This window comes from Vipera ursinii (assembly GCF_947247035.1).
Source record: "Vipera ursinii genome assembly, chromosome: 1".
Taxonomy (NCBI): domain Eukaryota; kingdom Metazoa; phylum Chordata; class Lepidosauria; order Squamata; family Viperidae; genus Vipera; species Vipera ursinii.
This window is the reverse complement of record NC_139512.1, coordinates 75858236-75874735: the sequence shown is the minus strand read 5'-3', so window position 1 is coordinate 75874735 and position 16500 is coordinate 75858236. Positions and strand designations below refer to the sequence as shown.

Sequence of the window (16500 nt, the reverse complement as noted above, 5' to 3'; positions counted from 1 at the left end):
GCATAAAATATATTTTCAAACCACAGAGAAGATCCTGCATAGTATCCTCTTTCAAAAAGGTTTTAGGCTACAAGCTCAATAAGCATTTTCTTTTCTTTTCCACTAGATCATCCTTTTCCAACCTTGAGTCCTTGTAACATTTCGGTCTTAACTCCTCTCCCCTTGCCATCCTTGGGGTTTGGAAAACTCTAGGTTGCAGTCTGATACATTTAGAAAGTAATATTTAGGAAGATAAGGAATAATAAAGAAGTGGGTGCTATTGCTTTAGATTTGCACTCTTGCTGATTATTTTGAGTCACTGACAGGTCATTATGGTTTTGCATGGAAATATGAACTCCACCCATTGGAGATAACAAGCTTTTAGAAAAAGGAAAGCTGAGGATCTGTAATCTCACTTGGGGGTGTGCCTAATAGGTTTCAACTCTTTTTAACCTTGATTCACCCCCTCCATGTATAAACTGTGATTCATCCCTGCATCTGTTGCCTTGCCTGAAATTAAATGGAATTTTCAGATTTGAAGTGTGCCAGGAGTGTTTTTTCCCCCTTCAAGAGTGTCTTCTCCTTATACTATCTTTGGCAATTGCCATAATTATGCCTTATGTCAGAGCATAAACTACAATAAGCACGCAAACTACTTGTTGGAGTGGGACCCAGGAAGAAACTAAAACCAATATGTGGTTTTAGTACTAATCTGGTAAATGAGGACTTGGTCAGAGATAAAAGGGAAAGGCATAGTTGAGGAAGGTGACGCATCACAAGACACAACAACACAGACTCTTTGAATCATATGAGGTCCTGGATAGTCGCAAGCTTTAGCATTTGTTTCCCTCAGGAAATCTAAAGGAAGAATATTCCAATATATGGTTGTCCAGCCTCCATTCTCAAGACTTCTCTGAGGGTATTTCATATCTGTTAGCTTGTTGGTTCCATTCTGCTTTCTGTCAAGGATTTTTCCTTAATATTCAGTTAAATTTATTATTTTGTAATTTAAGCCTATTTGACCTGGTTCTGTCTGTTAAGACAAGAGATAACAAATCTTGTCATCTTCTATGAAGCACTCATTTGGGATATTACAGATTTAATGTTATTACCTTCCAGCATCAATTTGTGAATCATCACTAGCATCCATATTTCTCTTATGTATATACTGTAGGTTTGTCCCACCCTACAAAAAGCTGTTTCATGGGGGATCATATTAGTTAATTATGGAAATTAATGTTTGAATGGCTCAACAAGTGTTAGTCCTAGCAACAAATTGGTGGTAGTTGGGAACTATTTACTGTACTCCAGTAAGCAATTAATTTGGGGCCAACATTTTTTCCCGCTAAAAGACAAAAGGTGTGGATTTACCACATAGCATTCCTTTGTAGAATAATGTACCATTTACATAAAATAGTGAATATGCCAGCATTGGAACTTTTCCCCACTGAAATATTAGAAAGAGCAATGATGGGTATGAAAAATTTGGCCATCTTTCTGGCATCTGAATCTTGTATTTGGATATAGGTTACCTCCTTAGTTCTCTATCAATTATAGTGTATATAAGTTTAATACAACATTAGTGTTACTCTAAAGCAGGAGTTGTCAAACTGCCAGCCCGTGGGCTAGTTTCATCATACCGAAGCCGCCCCCCCAATTGCCGGCAATGCAAAAAGAGTCGTGATACATCGCAACGCGTCATATGATGTGGCGAGTTTGACACCCGTGCTCTAAAGTTAATCAAACAAGCTTCAGTTTTATCTTTGGCAAAACAAATAAAATGACAAAAAAGCCAAGGTATAAAACGAATGTATGGTTTTAAGTTTCATGGCTCCCTGTCACAGCAATCAAAAATACTATCAAACCCTTCTGTTTATATGTTCTTTCACATTTTAGGGTAGGTCTCCCCAGTGTAGCATCTTCCAAATGTGTTGATTGGACTAGAGCTGTTATCATTTCAGCCAGTCATATATCAACCATGTAGGCTAGAGATAATAGAAGGCATTTTCATGTAAAAGTAACATCAGAGGTTGATGAAGATGTTGCAGAGATTCTCTGCCCATCTTTCCAGTTTTAACTGCACAATACACCATGGAAGTAAATATTTTAGATTGCTAAATAGAAGAAATGTTATTCTCCCACAGTTTTCCTCATTAAATATAGACAAAGAATGTATACAGCAGCCTTTCCCAAGGTGGTGCTTTAGTATTATCTTGGAGTTCATTTCCTATAATTCCCAGCCAACATGTTATATTGGAACTGCCATTAGACCTTTTCCCAGTTCACAAGAACACTTTTCTCAAAACAGCTATCCAAATTATCTGACCAAATTCTTTAACTCATTCCTGAATCCTCTTTAAATCTGCAAATCAGGTTTTTGAGTTCCTGATCCATCTAAATAGAAAGATGGTAAAGTCTAAATAAAATATATTAAAGATTGTTAGCAAATCTAGATGTTCTCATTTTTGTTTTGTTTTTAGATTTTCATTTTATCTCTTCTCCAACTTTCATGACATCATGTTAAGTAAACCACATTACAGTGGATTAACTAGCAGAGATTAATTTTTAAAAATGCCCAGGTACAATCCATTGCCTTGTATCAGATGTATAACTTCTAAAATACAGATAAACCTTTTACAAGTAAGCAACTGTGTTAGTAGAAATGATAAGTTTATCTTATAAATTTGGGCATTTGATGTTCAGAAACAGTAACATGATTAAACATTGATATTAGATGTCGCCTTCCTTGTAAGCATTGTAGAGATAATTTCTTTGAGCAACCTAAAGATTCTATATAGTTTCATTTGAGATTCATAGCTACTCAGTCTGTTTGAATAATTGTGTGTATCTCTCTTGTGTGCATTTTGAAAGATTTCACAATGCTGACAACTGAGATGCAGTTGAAAGCATAAATATTTCCATGTTGAGGTTTCTGTCATAGTCCCATTGACTGAGTATATATTAAACTAGAGTTTTTTTTTTAACTACACTCCCTTTATCCTTTTAAGAACAAAGCTGGAGACCGATGTTTGGTAAATGGCATTGATACCAGTATTTCTGCATCCTTCTTATTGCCTGGCATTTATTTACACAATGATATTGTCTTTGAATAAAACAAACAGATCTTTATGTTGGAACAGGAACTTACGCTTGCCTGTATCCGGGGTGTTCAGGTCATCTCCTGCCTCTGTCTTTTTCTTGGCAAGACTGAAGGGATTTTGGCACCCTGGGATAAAGCAAAGAACTAGTGTGTGCCGAAGAAAAGTAAGATCAGAGCAGCAAAAGGGTACTTTTTTTCTCCTGTTGGCAGTTTATATAAACCACCACTTTAAATATTTATTCATACCTATCTTTTCCTTGAAGATGCTATCTTTAAAAAAGGCAGGCAATATAATTGTAATACGGGAAACATATTTTTTAAAACAAGCGCATTAGTTCTGAGTAAAACTTAGGTGTGATGGTATTTTATCTCATTAGTCTTCCTGCTTCTGAGCCAGTAACTGGCTGTTAGTTGCAATGAATTTTGTTTTTGTTTTAGCTTAATTCAACCACTGGGTTTCTAAGACACATTTTATCCTCTAGTTAGTATAATGCGTGTATCCAGCCATTACAGCTCATTGAAGAAACAATGTGTGAATCTAAGTACGTATATACTGTTCTCATGTAAATATTTAGTTAATCAGATTTACATCCTGCCTTTTCTCCAGGATCCCAATGTGCTGTACACAGCACTCCTTCTCACAACAGCCTTGTGGGACAGATTGGGTTGAGAGAGGATGATTGGCTTGAAGTCAGCTAGTTAACGAGCTGCCAAAGCTCAAGAATGAGTGAACTGAAACAATCAGGCTTAATCTCAGTAGGGTTGAAGGTGAAGTTTCTCACTTCTTACATTTCGCACAGAAAAGCTTTCTTGCAACCTGTCAGGAAACTTGGAAAAAGGAGTATTATTTTTTTAAAGTTTTATATACATTGTAACCCAGTGTAACTAGTTTTTTATGGCTATAGATTTAAAAAATAGCTTAATAAAAAGATCATATACTGTATCGCAACATGAAGATTAGTTAGCCTTCTTTGGCTTCCATCTGTCACTTACGAACATTTTATGTCATCATCTAAAGCATTTCCTTTTCTAACACCAGCTTTTCCTTTCTAAATACCAACTCAAGATAAATGTATTTTTTGCACAGTAAATCTGAAATAAATATGCAGTTGTTGAATGATATCTGGAGCATCTGGTGTATCTTGCTATTTCAGCATACAACTTCCAGATTTCATCACTAGAGAATTCCAAGGTTATCCACTGCTACAGAAAATAATGACTTCATTCAGATGATCAGGTTACCAATTTAAATCATGTAAATGTAAATGGAATGGACAGGCTTGGTTTGCGTTTCATCCTAAGCCATGAAAAAAGCTAGGCATGCTGCGTGAACATCTATTTACATGACTTGGATAAGTGTGGTGTAAGAATACAGTTAATTTTTTGCATATAACCCAAATTTCTACAGGCATTGGATGTGATCAGTAATATTTATTTTTTTTTATTTAATTTAATTTGTATACCGCCCTTCTCCCGAAGGACTCAAGGCGGTGAAGAGGGCAATAAATACTAAAATACCAAAATACAAAAATTAAGAACAGATTAAACCATAATGCCCAAATACAATAAATAAATTACATAAAAACAGTAATAAAACCCAAACCCATCAGACCAATATGAAGTGTGAAGAACTATTGCTTGTTTAGTGTAGAGTAGACCAATGCTTCTCAATCTGTGGTTTGTGGACCCCTGGGGTGAGGCACAATGTCCTCACAGGGGGTCTGCAATGGCTTGAAGAAATGTTATGATTTAAATCTTGAATTAAGTCATGGGAGTCCATGGCAACAAAAAGTATTTAAAGGGGGTCTGTGGTGAAGAAAAGGTTGAAAACCACTGGTGTAGACAATATTGGACTAAATGGACCTATGCCTCTCCCAATCTTAGATTTGATGCACATTAGATATCATCTGCAGATGATATGGAATTAGAGTAATTTGTTATTTGATCTGTGAAAATTGCCCCTGAAGCTTTTCACTGTTGTCCAAAGGGAATCATATGTTGTGCGTGTATTTATGTTTTCTTAAAAAACAGCACAGAGAAAATGTTTAATACTTTCTCCTCCAATGCCGTACTATAAATTTGAACAGCCTCCCTCATTTGGCCGCTTAAACATACTTAGAAGATCTTGTTCCTGTATCCCCCAAAGCAGTGGTAGGATTCAGATATGTGAACAACCGGTTCTCTGTGTGAATGATGCGTCCAGAAGTCCGTTCTGGTCCTGGGCAACAAAAAATTAGCTACCAAAGTGGTGTGAACTGGCTGAATCCCACCACTGTCCCAAAGAAGTTTGTAGTGAACAGCTCCTAACATTATTTAAAAGACATCCTAAAATGAAAGAATCCCAACTCTTTTCTTCTTATGTTTTGTATGTATGCAAAAGTATGTATATAACAGAAAAGAGAATGGAAAAACAAAGATGGGAGTTAGAGATGAAAGTCAATGCTATCTAGAGTGCCTCCCTCCCCACCATAGATAAGGAATGACATCCAAACCCACAAGGACATCTTCTAATCTAGAAGTATAACTAGCATTTCATAGATATGTTGATGAAAGTGGAGCTTCTGTGAATATGGAGGAGAAGAGGAAACATAAAGATGCAAGAAAACAGTTTAGTATCAGGGGTAGGCAGCCTCAGCTCTTTTATGACTCATGGACTTCAACTCCCAGCTATGCTGACTCAGGAATTCTGGGAGTTGAAGCCCATGAGTCATAAAAGAGCCGAGGTTGCCTACTCCTGGTTTAGTTCCTTTTGTTTTGCAGACAACAAACTGAAAGGGAATTCTGTTCAGTAATCTCATTGAAAAAATGGGAGAACCAGTCTGATCTAAGTGGTTAAGATGCTGGTATAGAAACCGGGAGTCTATATGTTCCCATCACTTCCTCTTAGCCCACCCACCTCACAAGGTTGTGGGGAAAATAAGAGGAGGAAGGTATGTTGAATATCTTTGCTACCTTGAGTTATTTGTAAATACAAATAAATAAATCACCATCGTCATCATAAATAATAATGTAACTTGAAAAACACATTTGATTTCTTATTGTGTCTCCTTCCAGCTGGTGGTCACTTTCTGGCCAAAACTACCTACCAAACATGAATTATGTCCTAGTAAAATGTAGGTGAGTGATTCCTTTAGCTCTTCAGAATTTTTCCCCAATGGATGGGATTTTAATATTATCTACTTTCCTTTGCAAAGGGACAAATATTCTTTAGAATGTAGCGCTTCCAGTCTATCTACCAGATAGGGATTCAGGTTTACTTCAAGATTTTTTTAAAAAAAATCTGGAAGACTAGATTTTACAAAAAAACAAAAAACAAAAACAGAACTGGAAGCCTCTAATATATATTTCAACCATTGTTCTGATTTATTGAATGTGAGTTATTCAATCATTGAGGTATGACCAAATCAAGTTAAACATTGCCAACAAGCCAAATATTTGCAGATATTAGATAACCTTGTGCTCAAACAACTATTAGATTTAAAAAATAGTACTTTTTATTTGGTTACATTTCTTTACAGGCATTTAAATGTATTGCTATATTTAAAAAATGAACAGGAATAACTGTCCTTGGAACTCACATGCATCCAGAGGTGTCTTCTTGTTATCTCTGTGGCCCTGTCTGTAATATATAGTATTTGTTTCTAAGTTCCTCAGGTTTTGCATTATTTAAAGTTTAATGGATGGATTGATTTTGGACATAGTGTGAAAGTGTTCCTGTTCTTTATATGACAGCTAAGTCCTGTGAACAGAATAGGAGGGGGTACAATTTTCAGCAGAATGTGAGGAACAGAAGAACTTAGTCACTGAGTGAAGAGATAATGGCAACATATTTTAAATTGCAAAAGACTAAGAAATATATCCTGGTAAGATAATTTTTTAAAAAACTAAGGAAGATAAGAAAACAACTTTTGAAACAACTATAACTTCCATAACTGATAAGTGCTAAGAGAAATAACAATGTTTATAATAGTGTTTCCTGCAATAAACATCATTCACACAGGATGGTATGGAGTACCGTTTTCAGATACGAGGATCATGAAACAGAAAAATATGTTTATTCCTCCCAACAAGGAAGATTGTGGGGAGGGGCTTAATTTACACTAGTGGTTTTCTTTCCTTGTAATTTGGTCCATCAATATTGTCCCCTTCCCATTCAGCTGGTAATATTTATTTCTTTTCCTGTATTCTCTTTTAAACGTTAGAAGCTTCTTGGATGAGAAGTGAAACATTTTCAAGGAAAAAAACCAAGGAAGTCCAGTTGCCTTTTGGAAAAGCACCTTTGGGACAACCATGATCTGAATTGAGAATCTCCATAAACTTTATACTTCTATACCACCTTTTTCAAAGACTCTAGTTTTCTTGTGTTACCAATTAATATATATTTCAATCTAGCAGAAATGTAAATTTTACTAGTGGGCGTGTCCAAAATCATTTTTAAAGTGTTTTCATTCATCTTCATTTTTTATCTGGAGAAAAGGGATTTTGCCAAGAGAAAATTGACAGATTTCCCTGAAGGCTATTTTCACGATGCATCTATGTGGACACACAGCTATGAATTATTACAGAGTTTTTAATTAAATTTGATTCTTATTACTTATGAAAGTGAAGATGCAATAGATGTGTATGTGTGTGTGTGTTTAAAAAGCAAACAATATGATTCACTGAATTTCAATAGAATTGTACTGCTGATACAGCAGTTGCAGTCCGACATAGCTAAAACGATGTGTATGAAATGGATGCACTTTTTTAAAAGTATGATTTGAAGCAGAGGTATGACTTCTTATGTCTTCTATAAGTATCACTACTTTACTGTGACTTGTGACATGTGCTTTCATTGTAAACATGTATAATAAGATGCTCAAGACTCTTTAATGATCAGTCTGCTTCTCAAGTTACCACTCTGCACTGAGGGTACATAGAATTGGATCACATTATAAAACAAACCTTTGTACTGTATTAATACTGAACAGTATTTTGAATAAATATCAGTATCATGCTGCATGAGTTTCTGCCAAGGTTTTTCCAAAGTATTATATGACAAATCGTTCCACAAATGGATATGCTGTATTAAAAAAAAGGCAGTGAAGGGATAAGTTTCATAGTAATCCTTAACATCTCTTTTCATGATGAATAATGTTCCATCCTCAAACTACAAAATGGTTTATATAACAATTTAATTTCACAGTTATATTTATGAGAATATCAAAATGATACCCCAACTGCATTTTATAAAAAAATAATTTAGGTATGTATGCCTTTGATCAGTGGCGTAGCGTGGGGGGTGCAGGGGGGGCCGGCCGCACCGGGCGCAACATCTGGGGGGGCGCGCTCGGCGACGAATTCCTAATTTGCATTTAGAGGTGCAGATTGGCACACGCAACTTTCCTTTTCAATCTGGATCCTAGTTTTTGGTCTTGGGGCTTTGCATGAAGGGTGACGGTCCTTTGCTGTTCCCGCTTGGAGCACTTTAGCATTGCTCGGCGGCGCCCCAGTCGCCCCTCCCCGCAGCGCTTCAGCGGAGGAGTTAAGCGCAGAGTTTTTGCGCCTAGAGAGGAGAAAGGGGGGCTGGGAATCCAGCTTCCTGCCCCTCCATCTCCCCTTCCTGTTCTCTCGACGCCTCTTACGCCAGGGCTGCGGAGGTTCCCCTGGCGGGGGAGGGGTGCCAGGTGGGCAAGGAGGCTCCGAGAGGGGGAGGGCAATCAGGAGGGGGGAATCCCCGGGGGGGAAGGGGAGGAGGGATTCCTGTGGCGGGGGAGGGGCGCCGGGTGGGCAAGGACGCCGCGAGAGGGGGAGGGAATAGGAGGGGCGGGAAGGGGAGGAGGGATTCCTGGGAGAGCCAGGTGGGTTTCCCCCAGTTGCGCCCCCTCCCCTTCCGAGTCTCCGCCTTTCCTCGCGAGTTTTTCTGCTCCGTGGGAAGCGCTGCGCCTTCGCTTCTCCTCCTGGGTTGCGGCTTCCACGAACGGCTCTCCGATCCCCTTCAGATCCTTCCCCCAAGACCCCCTCCTGCCCCGCAGCCCCACCTCTTGGCGCAGCCCGGCTCCCCGCCTGGGAGATCCTGGTGTTTCCCGGAAGGTTGGGCACCCCCGTTCCCATGTTCGGAGGAAATAAAATAATTTTAGGTCAAGTGACAGGTCTGGGAGCTCTAATTGCCTCCACTTCTCTGAGATCGTTCTCAAAACAACTCAAATGCAACTGATTGATGTTGAAAGGACAGTGGGAGATCCAGGGAAGAAAGGAGGAATTTGTTTTATGACTTTTACAAGCAAAATGTTAGAACTGGATTTCCCACTTCTGTACCCACATGGCTTTTCAGTACCGTATTCTCTTGGAGGAAAAAATAAACCCAGGAGTTTCTCTTGTTGACTATCAGAGTGGGGCAGTTGACAGATACAGAAATGAGCAGGCACTGTGTAACTTACTGTAAATAAGAAGCTGTTTGAGGCTTTATAGAAGTAAAATAGAATATAGATTATTAACAAAGTGCTTTGACATTTTAACTTTGCTGTTGGTTCACCTGTTAACTACTTTGCCTCTCTATCTACCAAGTAGATTAAGGTCAAATTGGTTGTAAATAGAAGTAGAACTTCATAAATTTTGGGCTTACTTCGTAAGGGAAGGAAAGTAATATTGCTCCAATATATTTATGAATATTCAAGTGGAGGGGAATAATATATGTAAATCTGGTTTTGTCTTATTGATGCACATATTTTCCTTCTATTTGAATGTTCTGTATATCCTCCGCTGTGCCGCCCGCCTCCTGGCACGGCCTCGGGTCCCGGCGCTTCTGCCGCACGTGAGGGAGGGGATGCCGGACCTTCCCCCTTTTCCCGGGGGAGGCGTGGGTGGGGGGTGCGGCGGACGCCCAGGATGCGGGGCTCCCTGCGGCAGACTCGAGTGCTAAAATCCACGGGTTAGGGGGCGCAAATTACTTGCCTTGCCCCGGGTGCTGACAACCCACGCTACGCCACTGCCTTTGATCATTGTCACTACACAGAAACCTAATAAAGATGTTTTGATAGTTTGAAAAATGAACACCAACACAGTGTACATACCAATGAAGTTGATGAGAGTTGTAAGGAAATATGTTTAAAAGGCTTCGAAGTAAAAAGAAAGTAATATACTTCAAACCTGTATTTCTGGTGTTCCAATTAATGCATTTCAATACAACATGAGCTTGTTGTAGGAACAGACAGAATACAGAGAGAATAAAAATGTATTTAATGAAGGTGAAGAAAATGGGCAGGCCTGTACTTCATTGTGGATTTTGGCTGGTTAGTTTCTTCTGAAGCTGTGAAAACAGAAACAATAAAAGATGAATATAGTTTTTTTCTCATCCAAATGATTTGGCTTGCAGTGTGTCTGCTTGGGATACATTTCAGTAGAAGGCCCTCTAGTCTCTCATGGAGATGATGTGGTTCACACTTTTCTTTCCTTTCTCAGCATTTCTCCGAGAGCTTTGACCACTTCTCTGAGAACATGGAGGACTTTTCCAATGAACTGTTCAACAGCTTCTTTGATGACCCCATGCTGGTGGAAAAGAACCCTTTGCTGGACATGGATCTGGATCCTCCCACTCCTGGCATCCAGGCAGAGCACAGCTACTCCCTGAGTGGAGACTCTGCTCCACAGAGCCCTCTTATGCCTGTCAAGACAGAAGAAAATGCCAGTGGTGAGTAGAAGAACCCTGAAGGCTTTGATCCAGAAGTATATGCCCAAACCGCATCATGTCCTCTGCTGATGTGAAAGAGAAAGGATGATACTGACACAGGCAGGTCCAATATGTGTTTCTTCCAAAGCGCTGTTTCTCTTGAAAGCAGACAATCTGCTGTTAGCAAACTGCCCCTGCTTCCTGTGTCATTAAGAGCGGTCCAGAGTTAAAATTGGTTCCAGGCATTTAATCTAATACGTTTTTAACTGATTTGAATCATCTAATGATAAGACAGCTGACATTATTCGGTTAGCTATTGGAAATAGAAAAAGAGTTGAGCCAGACCGGAAACATATATATTGGTTTTATCTGCCTGCTACATTCTCTCTCTTTGGAATGTATTATCAGGAAGCCCCACAAGTTATCTGGGGAAGACGAGTGGTTGTGCTTAAACCAAATAAGGGATAGTTCAAGAAAGGGGGAGGGGGGAATAATGGAATACTAAACTGTTTAAACATGGTAATTAGGAAGTGAGTCCAATTGAATACAGTAAGACATACCTTTGAATAAATATGCATCGGACAGTGATACACATATCAACAAGCTGAAATTAGAAACTAAACTTCACTTTTTAATAGTCTCCCTTGTTGAAAACAGCAATAATGGAGGAAATTGAAATAGAGATTTTTCTTAAAAAAATAAAAATAAAGCTGGGCTCTGATATAAAAAATACTACAGTTGACCTTTAATTTCTCATCGTGGTCTTCAAAAACAGACAAAACACAGGTTTTGGCCTCATGAGTCATAGCAAAGAGCCAATAACTCACTGTTTTAAGAGAGGAGAATGCTTACTGTCATTTAATATAAAAACTGACTATTTAAGTCCTGGATATTGTCCAAGAAACTGACCTCTCACTACCTCTCATTATTCACACAACATTATTGTAGACATTTTAAAGCAGTGTTCTTTGCCAAAGAGGTTTGGTTTTTTTTACCGAACAATGCTAAATAAATTAGTTCCCTTGGGGAACTAATTCTGATTTGTTTCTGGTTCCTTCTATCCACTGTTTCCATTCCTCAATCTCTGAAGAGTTTGAAACTGATCTACGATTGCCCCCATACAAACACCACGAGCCAGGTGAGCTGTCACAAGTCCTAGACTAACAAAAATCCAAAAGAGAAGTTGCTAGTATTCTCTTCCTGAATTCACATTTTCAGTATATGATGCTGTGTAGATTCATTTGGTCTTTTGCTATATTTGCCATGAGAGAAATAATCTTGCAGCAAAGCCACCACTCCTTCTGCATTTAAAAGCCTCCTGTAAGCTCTGGTGGTAAAATTACAGCTACTAGCAAAGCTGCAATCAGGCATTTTTATTAATAGCTATAATCATAGCTGCAGGTTCCTGCAGTGGCAGAAGTGCTCCATATTCTCAAAAGGGTGCCATAGTCAGGAGTTGTTCTTCATTGTAGACAGAAACTAGGGGAAAAATACCTAAATTTTGTTTAAATACAAGAAATAATTTTATGCTAGTAATATTTATATATGAATGGAGCAATTTACCTATGGAGGTTATTATTATGGTTCAATGCACATTCAGCCAGATGTTTAGACTGGATTTGGCATTTTTACTCACCTGTTGAGTCCTTTCCAAGGACCTGGGATAGGCAGATACTGTTTGATAGTCTTAAAAGTATTGTTGCAGGATGTAAGGTTTTCCAACTAAGCTGCCTTTTGCAATTGGCTAGTGGTGACTTTGAATGCTGATGGCATTCAAGTGGTGCTCCAGATGTTTTGGATTGCACACAAGGAGCCTATTACTATTGTTATTAACTTTTCTTTCTTTCATTACAATCATTCTACTTCTATTTGTAGGTCTTTGTATTTCTGATTTTCTCCAGTTCTTTCTCTTCTGTTTTGCTATATTATTATTATTGTTGTTGTTGTTGTTGTTGTTATAATATTGCCCTGAAAAGTTTTGTAATACTCACACTGGAAAGGACGTTAAATAAAATATGTCAACTTACCCTCTTTTTCCCCACTGCCAAGCTCTGGGCGGCCTCTGAGACGGACCCTGAGATTATTGGGTGTGCATACAAAGAAATCAGCACCCCCTCCCTGATCCTTCTGTCTTGGGTGTAGACCAAACGAAAGCTACTGCTTATAGTTAATGCTTATTGGCACATGTAGAGGCCTAAGTGGGCTTCTTTTTTACCAGCAGATTTCTCTGCAGGAGATGGAGAGGCACAGTCATTTCAAAACCTATTTTTAAAACAATTCATTTTAGGATGATTCATGATGACAGGATATTTTTAGAACAATCTTAGCAGAGGATCCTGTTATTTGTGGGACCCTGTGGGTGTCCGAGTGGTTGAAGGACAACCGTCAGCCCGAAAAGGAAATGGCACAGATTCAGTATATACAAGAGAAAAAAGACCTTTCTTTAAAAAAAAAGCTAAAAAACCATAAAAGCAGGGAATGTTTCCCCACAGCGGTCAGAGATTATCCTGCCTGAATGTTGCCAGACATCAAGAAGAGAAGGGGCAAAAGCACTACAATTTTTTTCATAGGTCATTCTTGCTTGGTCCTGCTCCGAAAAAATATCCTGCCTCCTTGCAGAACTGTTACCGAACTATCTCACCTCAGACTATAGATGAGGGATGACAGTTACTCTCCCAAACCCCCTCAATATCTAGAAGAGATATATTTTAGTAAGATTGCTGGAAAAGGAGCACTGGAGCACTAGTGTTCATAGAATGTCACGTGCTGCTTGTTTCTGGATATTCCATTCTATTCCTCCCCCCCCCCTTCCTCTTCCCTCTTGTTCCTGCTCACGGTTTTCTTCACATCTAACATTCTGTAAATACGGTTATTTGCAATGAAAATGATGCAGCATACTATACTATTTATATATCCAGGTGCTAATTATGAGGTCTGTTAATAAAGTCTTCTAGATATTCGTTCTGTTATAAAGTCTTCTAGCTCAGGGGTCCCCAACCCCAGGTCCGTGGACCAGCACCAGACCGTGGCATGCCAGCTATCAATCCTCACAAACAAGGAAAGCCCCATCCACAGGATGCAGACAGCACACAAAGCCACGCCCCCTCCAGTCCGTGGAAAAACCTCTCTCCACGTAACCGGTCCCTGGTGCCGAAAAGGTTGGGGACCTCTGTTCTAGATGTTAATATAAATGCGTATAATATAAAGGGCCGTGTGCTTAGTGCAAAACCCTCCCAAATCCTTCCTTTTCTAAGCCAAAGAGTTAACTAAGGAGGTGGAACTACCAGTAAAACTGGAGACGGACGCAGCCTTGCATCTTTTAGAAGCAGCATGCCAGCTACTTCATAGTGGAATGCAATTCTTTAGAGCATGATAAGAACACCATGGCTCTGAGCAGCAGCACAGAAGAATGGAGATTGAGAAATGTGGGAAGGAGGAGCATGGAAGAAGACATGATAAAAGGGAGCTTTCTCTGACAGTTCTTCTCTCTACAATGACCTTATGCAGCTCTCTGCAGAGAGAATTAACAGCTCTCTGATAGCTATAATGATACCATTTACTGCATGCGCACTCACAACTCTCATTCCCATCCCCAAAATATTTAACGATGTAATAGGAATAACCAAACTGTTTTGAAGTAAAAAAAAAAGAGCTCAATATATTCTGCTTCAAATTCAGAATAAGTCTCTCAACTTAGGAAAGGGTTATTCTGACCATCCTGGAAATATTTGGAATTTTGAAAGAGTCCTGGTTCAAATTTGAAATAGACATTTTGAGTTGGAAATGGGACTGTTTTAAGCTCAAAACAGAATGGTAGAAACAATCTGTTTTGAACTTCTTTGGGCACAAAATGTTTTTAATTTAAATCTCTCTCTCTCTCTCTCTCTCTCTCTCTCTCTCTCTCTCTCTCTCTCTCTCTCTCTCTCTCTCTCTCTCTCTCTGTGTGTGTGTAAAAGAAATTGCTCAAGCCAGAATTCTAGACATCCCTAACATAGGATCAGACAGTCATTTTTTGACCCTTTGGGGCTATAATTTTTTGGGGGAAATCCTTTCTGAGCTTATATAAGGATCACATATCTATTAAAAAGGCTTTCTCGGAGTATTGTCTTGCCATAACTTTCCAGACTTTATACCTACAACTTAACCCTGTTGAAGATTTTCTTCTGCCTGATATATCTTGCATTCTCTGATTCTTGGATAAAAATCAAAGTAGGTGAATGTAGTTTCTAAAATACATTCTAACCATAACCATTTGTTTCCATTGCTCTTCTCATCATTCACTTGCTCCTGTTCTAACCTGCTTGGTAGAACTATATAGTCTTCTACAGTCATGTGAAAATAAAGTACACTCTCTTTGAGTTATATGGTTTTACACAACAGGACATAGTAAAAATCATCTGGTCCTCAGCAGTTCTTAAAGTAGGTAAAAACAATTTCAGATGAATAACATCACATGACATATTACACAATGTCATCGTTCATTTTACAAAAAGAAAGTCAAAATGAAGAAGCCATGTGTGAAAAAGTAAGTACACCCTATGATTCAACAGCTTATAGAAGCATTTTTTTAGCAGCAATAACTTAATAATTTAAAGTCATTTTCAGTATGACTATCAGTCTCTCACATTGTTGTGAAGGAATTTTGGCCCGCTGTTCTTTGCAACATTGTTCAAAGAGGATTGAGGGACACGGTGGCTCAGTGGGTTAGGACACTGAGCTTGTTGATCAGAAGGTCGGCAGTTTGGCGGGTCGAATCCTGAGTGCCATGTAACAGAGTGAGCACCTGTTACTCGTCCCAGCTTCTGCCAACCTAGCAGTTCAAAAGCACGTAAAAATGCAAGTAGAAGGTAACAGCGTTCGGTGCGCCTTTGGTGTCTAGTTATGACGGCCACATGACCATGGAGACGTCCTTGGACAAGCGCTGGCTCTTCGGCTTTGAAACGGAGATGAGCACTGGCCCCTAGAGTTGGAAACGACTAGCACGCATGTGCGGGGGAACCTTTACCTTTACCTATCAAAGAGGATGTACTGTACTTACTTTTTCACACGACTGTATGTGACACTAATGCATGCATTTCAAGAGGGCTATTATCATTCCTCTTTTCTCCAAATTAACCTCAATTATTTTACCTTTTCCTGTATTGCTCTTGTCCTATGTAATACTGAGTTATCTTTATGCTTTCTTCTGAACCTGTTTAGTTTTCTTAAAGTATACTTTCCAGAACAGTATATACCAGTGGTGGTGAACCTATGGCACGCGTGCCAGAGGCAGCACTTAGAGCCCTCTCTGTGGGCACGTGCACTGTTGCCCCAGTCCCACCTCCCCCTGCTGCCCCCTCCTCACCAGCAGCCTCCCTGGAGGAGAGTTGCCCCCAGGCGTGGCCCGCGCAGAGCAGCTCAGCCAAGCACATGGCAACCGGGCAGCAGGGACAAAACTCCACCCTTGCTCCCCATTGTGCACAGATGATGCTGCCGGGCATGGGCAGAGGGCGTGGCTGCCATGGTGCTGCAGGGCTGCCTGGGTGATCTGTGGCTGGCCGTGAAGGCGGTGGGTGGCCCTGTGGGTGGGTGGGCGGAGGCAAGGTGGGTGGGTGGGTGGGGGCAGAGCAGGCAGGGCAGGGGGCGGGGCCGAGTCAGGAGGCAGGGCGGTTTTTGGGCACTTGGTCTCTAAAAGGTTCGCCATCACTGGTATATACTGTATACCAAAATGAAGAACTTCCTTATTTGTATAAGAGTTGCTGTATGGATTTCTACTCTTTTGAGGAAAGATTGA

The 16500-nt window shown here is 39.7% G+C and overlaps 1 protein-coding gene across 1 annotated transcript in view; it reads left to right on the top strand.

The window, feature by feature from the left end:
- Positions 1 to 16500, top strand: part of CREB3L1 (cAMP responsive element binding protein 3 like 1) — a 102390-nt gene that overhangs the window by 34641 nt on the left and 51249 nt on the right. The window contains exon 2 of the mRNA XM_083349561.1: positions 10520 to 10748. Coding sequence (XP_083205687.1) covers positions 10520 to 10748 — 229 coding nt within the window. The remainder of the gene's footprint in view (positions 1 to 10519; positions 10749 to 16500) is intronic.